The sequence below is a fragment of the Mauremys mutica genome, chromosome 2 (assembly GCF_020497125.1).
Source record: "Mauremys mutica isolate MM-2020 ecotype Southern chromosome 2, ASM2049712v1, whole genome shotgun sequence".
NCBI lineage: Eukaryota > Metazoa > Chordata > Testudines > Geoemydidae > Mauremys > Mauremys mutica.
In genome coordinates this window covers 185,287,046-185,297,300 of record NC_059073.1, presented here as the reverse complement: position 1 = coordinate 185,297,300, position 10,255 = coordinate 185,287,046, and the positions used below count along the sequence as shown (strand labels likewise).

The 10,255-nt window shown below is 42.4% G+C and overlaps 1 protein-coding gene across 1 annotated transcript; it reads right to left on the bottom strand.

Moving 5' to 3' along the window:
- Positions 1-1,016: 1,016 nt before the first annotated feature.
- On the bottom strand, positions 1,017-9,459 carry C2H18orf21 (chromosome 2 C18orf21 homolog). Its single transcript, XM_045006727.1, has 5 exons — positions 9,280-9,459; positions 8,831-8,853; positions 7,755-7,954; positions 2,510-2,706; positions 1,017-1,984 (listed from the first exon to the last, which is right to left on the bottom strand). The coding sequence occupies exons 1-5, from the start codon at positions 9,357-9,359 to the stop codon at positions 1,828-1,830; spliced, it is 657 nt and encodes a 218-aa protein (XP_044862662.1). The 5' UTR covers positions 9,360-9,459; the 3' UTR covers positions 1,017-1,827.
- Positions 9,460-10,255: the final 796 nt, after the last annotated feature.

The window sequence follows — 10,255 nt, the reverse complement described above, 5'->3', positions numbered from 1 at the left end:
AGGTAGGTGTGAACTGTGGGTTTCTTGTATATAGTTGCCTGTAGGGGTCTATGGCTGAAGCTGATTGTGGTGTTCAGAAAGTTGATGCTAATGTGAGAGTGTTGTAGAGAGAGTTTAAAAAATGAGGAGTGGTTGTTGAAATTGTGGTCGAACTCTATGATGAAGTTTAGGTCATATGTGCAGAGAAAATATCATTGATGTATCTCAGGTATTTCACTGGTTTCATGGCGTATTTGTCCAGAAATGCTTCCTTAATGTGGCCTTTGAAGAAGTTGGCATAGTTGGGAGTCATCCTAGTACCCATGGCCATTCCCATGGTTTGGACAAAGTGTTTGTGTTGAATGTAAAATTGTTATGGGTGAGAAATAGGATATAAAAGGGATTTAACGTTAGATACAAAGATGATACATGCATACAAATAGGATAATCATATTGGATAGATTGTGACTTTTCCATTGATACCTTACATGGCATACTTTGTATAAGATTTGTTGCAATTGTCTAACAGTGGTTTATAGTGGTTTATATTAATTATATAAATGGTCATGTTTCAGTCATACAGTGTCACAGCATCCAAAAGTGGCACATACCTTACTTTTACAACACAGATCCTTTTAAAATACTGCTTTACAATATACATTTTTCTTCACAACAAAGCTAAAGAATTAGGCATCAGAGGACAAGCCATAAAGTGGCCCATGTAAATAAATACAGAGCTCTACAGCGAGGAAAACAGCACAATGCGTTGTCAAAGCATAGTTACCAGAAAAATTGACCCTACATATATTTTAGTTAAATCTAAAGTGAAGGAAGGGCTTTCTAAATCACTTTTACTATGTATTTCAGCCACATTGTCCATTTCCAGAAGATTCATATGAATATTACATACTTATCAGCCTTTATGAGATTAAAACTAAGATTTGCAACAAGCTCTGCCCTCCCTGAAATGTTTTTTTTTTTTAAATATACCAACTTGTAAGTGGTCTTTAATTGGATTTAAAAAAAGCCAGATGCACTTCAAGAGACAAGTGGAATCATTTTATTTGTCACTTTACTGGTGCCAATACAAGAATGAGAACTGGAACAGAAAGGAAGTAACTTTATATAACTTACAGAAAGACAAATTTTTGGTTTTAAAGCTATTTGTATGTAAAAAACAATAATTAATTTTCTTTCCAAATGGAAAACTGGAGCCATCAACTTCAGAAATTGCAGAATAAGACTTACTTCCACTGAATAGCGTTAAGCAGGAATGTTTCAGAATTACTTTGTCAGTTCATTAAGATGACCACACAGATTTCCTTTGGAAATCAGTTTTAGTCACAGATCTGCACAGTCACAGAGAAAGTCCTGAGTAAAACTCACAAGAAACCCACACAGCACAGCACAGATCTGGAAAGAATTAGAGATAAGCAGATCCTCGGCAAGTTCTACTGTGGTACATGATCCAATTTAGAAATCGTTACACTGATTGCTACAGCGCAAGCCCATCTGGTCCAAGAACAGATTTTGGCTTTTAATTCCTGAGCCATTAAAGATTGTGAAACAAGTTCAGGCTTCCAAGACTTGGCTTATTACCTTATTATTCCAGCAATATCCTCTGGATATCCATATAAAAGTACAGAGACTGATTCCAAACAATGTATTTAAAATCTCCCCTACATGCTGAAGGCCTTAGCACAGCCAGAAATTAAGCCAGTATTAACAAAAATTGTTTCTAAATTTATAAAACAATAAAGCAGCCACTAAAATTTAGTTCATTTACTGGCCCAATTTTAGTCACTACTATTCTAACCATTATCATGACTATTGTAATTATTCAGTATTTCAGAGTGAAGACAAGAAGTTTTTCAGGTCCATCTTCTTCTGGCTCTTTTGTTTTTCTTCAAGATTAAGCAACCATTTTAGCTGAGTAAAATGAAATTTAGTGTTTTTGGGACTCTTGGGGAAAGAACTGGATGGTGAATGTCCAGACATGCATGTTCTGAAAAGCAAAACAAAACAAAAATCAGATACATCTTATTAAAAAGTGAGGCTGGAGGAATAATGTAATTTTATGGTGTGATTTTGAAAATGGTTGTGTACATAAAATTCAGGTGCACAATTACTTAACTGCAAATGTAACTTATGCATTGCATGTGAAAGTGAGCTGTGAGAAGCACAACTACCCAAATATGTTTGCAAGTACTGAGTTTGTGCACACAATTACATACATGCTTAGAAAATAAAACCCCAAATGGTATCTCACACTAAGCCTAAAGTTTATTTTTTTAAAAACACCCAGAAGTGATACTTTTTACCCCTAGTCACTCTTTATTAGACCCTTTGGACTTCTGCAATTTAAAAAAAAACAAAAACAACAACTGATTTTCCATTTCAGATCCATGATAATAGATAAAATATTTATTATCAGAGAGATTACTAAATAACTTGTCTGAACTCCCTTTCCTGACTTCTAGTCCTGTGCCCTATTCACTATTGCCTCTTTAGGTAAAATGGAAATAGGCACCTGGAAGTTGATGCTGGACTCTTGCTTGTAGATCCAGATTTACTGTGGTTTAAGGGTGTCATTTTGTTTGCAGATATCGGAGTCTTTGGGTCTGGTTTACTCTTCGGAGTACCAGAACGGCTTGTTGCTGTTGCCAGAAAATCTCTGCTTTTACCATGATGTCTTGTTGTTTTGTTGCATGTGTTGCAAGTAACCAACTATGAAGAGAGGAAAGGAAATGTTAGCTCTTCTGTCAGTCTTCCCCAATTTAAATGTACAAGGCATTCGTGACTAACACTTTTAGACTTATCCAAACTGCTCTTCAAAATTAGAGTGAATCAAGCTGCTTAAATACTTATTTGTGTGAAGCAGAGACATAAAAAGCAACATCAAATCCACATCTAGCTTTCTCCTTTAAACTACTTAAGCCATCAAATCCCCAAAGGTCTGACTAGAAATGAGTCCAATCCCCTGGAAACTAATTTCAGGGGACTTTTAATTCTGAATTGCAAACGCATGGAGTGAAACATGAAAAACAACAAAAAGACTAGACAACATTAAAGGTGGCTCTGACTGTACAATACTCTGAATGTACCTCAGTGGGATTCATGTTTCACCACAAACATACAAGAAACTAGAAAATGATCAAAATGTATTTTAAAATTCATTTTTTAATTTACACTTGAATATACAACACTTTTTTGCAAAAACAACGAGGAGTCCTTGTGGCACGGATGAAGTGGGTTATAGCCCACGAAAGCTTATGCCCAAATAAATGTGTTCGTCTCTAAGGTGCCACAAGGACTCCTCGTTGTTTTTGCTGATACAGACTAACACGGCTACCCCTCCGGAACACTTTTTTGGTGAGTCTTCAGAGAAAATGATACTAAAAATCCAAAATCTTCAGAAACAAAAAGATGCACTACTGATAACAAAGAAACAAGGTAACCCACTGGTATGGAGCGAAGGAGAACCACACAGGGAGAGTGGGACTAGAGGGTATCTACTAAAGTTCAGTGGGGTCAAAAGGGGAAGCAGCTGAGTGGGGAAATCCATATACTAATAGAGAGACTGTCTGAGAGACTGCTCTCATCACATACCATCTCTTACAAGTACACCAACTGATTTCACAGAAAATAATAGGAAAGCTTTTTAATTTATTTTAGCTTTTTTTTAATGGATTCAGCTAGAAACAAGGTGTAGCAGTCTAGGGAACCTTGGAAGATTTTGTTATGGCTTAGCTCAGGCAATTCCGCTTTCTCAGCCTCCGGTTATTGTAGGACACAGCATGCTAGCGTTGACCTGCTGTAGCCGGCTGGGACTGCTGTGTGGTAAGTCCCTGGCTGTTGGCCAGGGAGGCAGCCCCGGAGGGCGGAGAGTGTCTATTGCATTATGTATGAGCTGATATGCTGCTGTTTGTATAAAATGAGCATGCTTTGTGTTTGTTTTAGGACTTCACCCCAGGCCGAGCTACAGGGCGCTGGGTCCCCGTCTCAGTGACAGCAACGTTTGGGGTCCCCGTTGCAGATGTGTCACTTTACCTTCATTAAAGCCAATTACTCTCAGTGTGGAGTCGGTCTCGTTCTTGCAGAGTACCTCGGACCCTTTTGGGCAATAACACAAGGAGAATCAAAACAAATGTGACCTGCCAGCTCTCCACAGAAGACCACTAGTGGTCCACAACCCAAAGTTTGGGAACCAATGACTTAGGCAAACATCTCTTTAACAGCTGATCTTCCATTAACTGATGAAACATTTTTGCAAAAAAGATGTACAGATGATACCTCTAGGAGTTTTAGAACTCTGCAAAATAGAAGATAATTTAATGCAAATTGCAAAGTTAGCAGAATGCTTAATCCAAGATATAAAATATTGCTAATGGCTAAGAAAGGTCTTGTAAACATAGCTTGTCAACTTGTTGGTTTAAGTCTCAGTCAACCTTGCTCCTAATGTGTGATTTTCTACAGTAGGAGCTTATATGGCTCTACAATGGTAATTTTGGGAGCTGTCAGTTCCTGATAGTATTTTGAGTATACAATACCAGAAACATTTCAAGCACAATCCAAGTAGCAAATTGCACACCAAATCACAGTAAGTATGTAAGTCAATTTTGATCTTAACTTGGACAGATCTTAATGAGACTGTCAGTCTGTCTGAAACAGAGCAGACGGTATTATTACTATGTCTAAATCCCAATTCAAGGACATTGCATGGAGACTAGAATGGACCACAAACTATAAACTCACATTTATATGGATGCCTGCTACATTCTGAGAATCTGTCCAGCTAACAAACAAATGTATATTTGTTTAAAAACCTGCTATGGCTCTGGAGGTCAAAGTGTACATCAACATTTGGTTCTTTTGGGGAGGGGTTTACACATAGCAATACATACACACCTTGCCAACTACTCCTTAGTTTCATTACTTAAGTTTGTTTGGGTAAGACCACCCACATTATTGGAACAGGAAGAGACGCACTGAATATCAGCTATCTAAAATGACAGTTCCTCAGATCTATCCTAAATGTTTGTAATATCACACCAGTGAATAATAAAAGCAAAACTTCCAAGTTCACAGTGGTTTGTGAGCCCTTCAAATGGAAACTAAAATTTCGAGGGGAGGGAATTTGCTTCATTTTGTTGGTTTCGTACTGTGTCTATCCGAAGTGCCTATAGCCTTGACATACAAGTGATACTAGTTAATAATTATGATACTTCCTCAACCCAATCTTGTGTTATTGGTGCTTCAGATTTCTCTCGTTGCACATTCTGGCACAGGAAATTATAACCAGTAGTTTCCTCATTTCTTAGAAAGCTGCCCAGTCTGACAGCAGGACGTGCTCTGAAGAGTCAATGTTGTGCCCAGTGGGGTGTCGTCTTCATTTAAGACATCTGTCTACACAATTGTTTTAATAGATTTGTATGTCTCTATAGCACTACATTAAAGGTGTGTGTGTGTGTGTGTGTGTGTGTGTGTGTGTGTGTATATATATATATATATATATAGTTATACTCTGTATGACAGCTTCAGAACTTGAACACTTCTTCATTTTAATCGTTCTGGAATACAATGAAGATCATGCAGTAAAGTGAAACGTGTTAGCACTGTTTACAATATTGTGTGTTAACAAGTGTCTTCCCTTGCCCCTTAATGACTATTTTCATTATTTTAATGAAGTTACTTTGCATTTACACATTGGTATAAATGCAAGCAAAAATCGAGTCCAGAAAGCATTCTGAGACCTCCCCTAATGCACACTGGTTTGCAGCACTGGGTAAAGTGCCTTTTATTGGTGATAAAGCACCGTGCTCTGGGGTAGAAATGTATATTTTAACCCTGTAGATAGAGGAAGCCCGTTATTCAGGTTTCCTTCTTAGTGGATCATTTCTACTTTCTACTCAGCAAACAAGAAGTCATTGACTGGCTATCCAGTACTGAATATTAAACACTAGTCAGAGAAGTTTCACACAAAATGGCCAACCAACACAAGATTGTTTGAGCTTCCTCTTGGAGACATCAGAGGCTGCTCAGGCAGTTCACACTCAATTTGAAAAATGATGACAAAGAAAAAAACCAAACCAACAAAAATTGTCTCATTGTCAGACATGTGAGACTACTTGTCACTATGGATAACCTCGCCCTCAAAATATAAACAACTGGGACAGTGTTAATGTGTTACTAAGCACTTTGTGTATGAACTTTTGATCTCTTCCAGAAATAATTTACTCTCGTTTAGATACACAGCTTCACAACAGACTTCTAAACGGGAGACTGGTGACAAGTGTTTCCTCCAGGCATAGCTGTCCTTGAAATCTTCAGGCCTCCATGAGTATTTCTACACCGCATTTTGCTGCCTACTTGAGTGAGCATCCCAGTCCGGGTTGACAGATTTGGTCTAGCGGAGCTTTCACTAGTACTCAAAAAAACAGCTGTCTAGACAGAGATTTGAAGTGTGACTCAGAGTATGAAACACCCCGCACTCCCTAGGTTTCAGCGCCTGAGCCACAGCTTCAAAGTCCTGTCTATACAGCTATTTTCAGAGCACTAGCATAAGCCCCACTATCTAAGGGTACGTCCATACTACCCGCCCGGGTCGGCGGGTAGCGATCGACTTCTCGGAGTTTGATATATCGCGTCTCATCTAGACGCGATATATCGAACTCCGAACGCGCTCCCGTCGACTCCGGAACTCCACCACCGCGAACGGCGGTGGCGGAGTCGACGGGGGAGCCGCGGACTTCGATCCCGCACCGTCAGGACGGGTAAGTAGTTCGAACTAAGGTAGTTCGAGTTCAGCTACGCTATTCGCGTAGCTGAACTTGCGTACCTTAGTTCAATACCCCCCCCAGTGTAGACCAGGCCTAAGTCTATCAACCTGGGGTGAGAGGCTCGCTTCCACAGGCTCCAAAACACGGTGCAGACATATCTCAAATGGATTGAGACGACAACAAGAAGTCTGGCAAAAGAGTTAATGTTCCAATGGCAACCTTAACTGGGATTATGTTATACGTGCTGTATGCTTTATCATAGACATTTTATGATAAACAGTAACATTCAGCTTATACACTTCAAAAAAAAAAAAAAAAAAAAAATTCCATCACAGCCAAATTAGTGTAACTGCTGGAATCTTAACTTTTAACAGGCTTTTCAGCTTGATTTCCTTTTTTTTTTTTTTTTTTTTTTTTTTTTTTAAAGGGGGGGGGAAAAATCTACCTCTACTTAATGATGTTAGGATTTACCTGGCCCCAATTAGGCTCTGCAGGTCATAACACTCTTGAGTGAAGAGGGTGAAAAAAGACAAGCATCTTTGCTGCTGCTAGTTTGGAGACATTTCTGCAAAACCGCACACATGGACTAGCAGTACACTTTACACCGGGAATGTTCTCAACAACAAGTGATCTTCACAATAAAAAAAAGACAAGTGGTTTGTTTTTTTAGATTAAATCTTAGACTATGCAGATTGTGGCTTCTGTACATTTTTGCAGCCATGTGTTTGAGGTTTGGGGATTTTTCCACCTGCCATTTTCTCATCTCCTTGTTGTTAGAGTCAGTTTTTTTATTTTAAAATTCCTTTTGGGTGTAACTGAATAGAAGTTACCCCAATAGGAAAGTTACATAGAGAAAGTTGTTATGTTTTGATGCAAGCTCTATTTCTAAACAGAAAAGCTTCCTATCTTCTTTTATTCCCTCTCTCTTTGAGGGAAATAAATGCTCCAAGGAATGAACAAACCCAGTTATCGTGTTAATTGGAATAGCAATCTTACCAGAACACTTCTTGAATCCTTGTACTTTTTCAAAAGCTTTGTCTGTTTCAAATTGAGTTTATGGTTCTTTGCCTCCCGATTAAGAAGTTTCTGTAACCGTGGAGTCAGTTTCATCTTGGGTTTGAGACGTACTCTGTGGTTATCAGGAACCAGAAACTGGAAACAGTAAGGGCATATCCTTTCTCTCTCGGTTTTTTTATCTACAGACGAATAAAGGTAACACAGTAAAACCCTAAATGAACTTCTCTCTGTAAGTATGTTTTAGAGGTGAACATATATTACAGCTATTAAGCCACTAATTTATAGCATACTGTAAATTGTGCATTGATAAGGGCATGACAACCTTTTCTCTAGCATTTTAAAAATCTTATTCAGGTACAAGTACTTTGTTCAAACTGTTCTGTTAGAAGTGTTCCTATGTCAGCACTAGATACATGATTAATTTGATTCTGCATTTCATACTCATCAAAAACTCAAGAGGAAGCCAAATGCTAAAATGTTAAAAAAATAATCATATAGTATTGGGTGTACATTTACATATAATAAGGCACCGTCCAATAGGTGATTGTACCAGAAAAATACATTCCATCTTTCTTCAAAATCTTACATTCTGAGAACCACATTCCTGCAAGGAACTCCATGAGGCACATTCCTGTGTCAACATAAAACCCTACTGAAGTCAAAGGTTGCCAAGTTTGTTCCAAGACTGAGATTTAGTTAAAAATATAATAATGTTAGAATCAAAACAGGCTCATGAAAGGCCAAATTCAGGCTTGATGTGAATGGATGCACCATGGAGAGACGGTCCCACATCTGCCTCACAGCATCCCATTACGGATAACCTTAAATCAGACATAAGTGATAGCCACAGAAGATTCTACCAAAGGAAAATATTTCCTAATTCCCTCTGATAAAGAATTTCCCTCTGTTACCCTGTTTTTGAGGGTGGAGGAGAAGAAGTGATCATTTTCTGGAAGTCACATCATGTGTTCTGAGCAGTTGGAAAGCTGGGAGTTGAGCTTGCCTGCCCGGCTCCGATTTAAAGAACCAAACCCACTGAACTGTTTAAAACTTGCCTTTTTCAGACTGAAGCGACCACCTGGGGGAGGAAAAAGAACAGGGTTACGGACCAAGCGACCCGTCACTGCACATCAGCCCCTGAAGCTCGGGCAGCAGGAGGCACCAGCTCCCAGCCCCCCCGCCACCCCCAGGGGTGGGCTCCTGCCCTGTGCGCGGGAGGATGGTGCGGCGCAGGGGGGGAGCCACGAGGGGGCAGCGGGACAGACGGACACGGGCTGCGGGGGGGGGGGGAGGACAGGTGTCAGCCTGGTGCAGGGCACGTCACACGTGCGGGGCTCGCGCAGCCCGGGCCCCTGGAGGCCTCGAGGAACCCGGGCCACGTGGTGGTTGAACACGAGGCTGCGGGGCCCTGACTCGGCGGCGCCGTCATTACGTCACAAATCACAATCTCCCCTCCCCCCCCCGACCCCCGGAAAGGGGCAGCGCGCGCGCGCCAGGCTCTTACATCAGGAATCGGGCCTCAGCCGGGCACGTGTCCATCAGCGCCCGAGCCGCCCCCTTCAGGAACCGCCAGCGCCCGGGCATCCCCGCGAGAGCGAGAGGCGCGCGCGCGCACCCCGCGGCGGCCGGCCCAGCGCCGCCGACTTTCCTTCCGGTGGGAGAGCGCGGCGCAGGGGCCGGGCGGAAACAGCAGCCGCGGCACAAACGTTCCGGCCTCCCCCGCGGGCCGGAGAAAGAGCTCGTCGGGCGGGGTCGCTGCAGGGCCTGGCCCCTCCCCCGGCCACGCGCGCTCGGCCCCGGGGCGCTGTCAAAAAAAAATCGCTTCCCGTGCGAGGCGCAGGCGCGACCCGGGTTCCTGGGCACGCGGAGCTGGGCGGGAGCGCGGCTGGGCTGCCCTGGCGCGCGCGGGGTGTGTCGCTCCGCCCCCCCCCCGCTGGGCTCGCCTGGGCTGGACCCCCCCCCGCGCGCCTGGCCCCCCTGAGCAGCCCCAGGGCCCGGGTCACACGGCAGAGTTCTGGCCTTTCTAGCGGGGTGGTGGCGGCCCCCAGCAGCCGTGAATCCCCGCAGGCCGGGGTGGCCGGCCCCGTGCTCTGCCCTGCCCTGGTCACTGATCACGGGTTTAATTAGCTAATGCCCAAAGGTCAGTGTGCTGAAAAGCTGAGCACGCTCACCCCCTCCCAGGAAAGGCCTGTCAAATGCAGGTGCAGGTGCAGAGTTAGTTACCCTGAATCCCAGTGCAGGGAGGCGGATGCAATAGCCACCTGCCCAAAAATGGAACTAGTTAACTTAGCAATATTGCAGTGAGAGGCCAAAATGTGTTTTAGGGGAGCGTTACCACAGTGTCTTGCTGCATCCCTGTGTTACACGTTCCACTTGTCATTTCCAGCAATGAGACAGATTTTTGGCAAGGAAATGTGAGAATGAAGCAAAAACACATGTTAAAAATCATTGAATGTTTTTAACAATAAACAGTCATCTAA

Excerpts from the sequence above, each read along its gene's own strand:
- C2H18orf21 (XM_045006727.1), bottom strand. The coding sequence starts at position 9,359 with ATGCCCGGGCGCTGGCGGTTCCTGAAGGGGGCGGCTCGGGCGCTGATG. Across the intron at positions 8,854-9,279 it reads GCTGAGGCCCGATTCCTGAT|GTGGTCGCTTCAGTCTGAAA; the intron begins GTAAGAGCCTGG and ends TTCCTCCCCCAG. Across the intron at positions 1,985-2,509 it reads AGTCCAGCATCAACTTCCAG|AACATGCATGTCTGGACATT; the intron begins GTGCCTATTTCC and ends TTTGCTTTTCAG.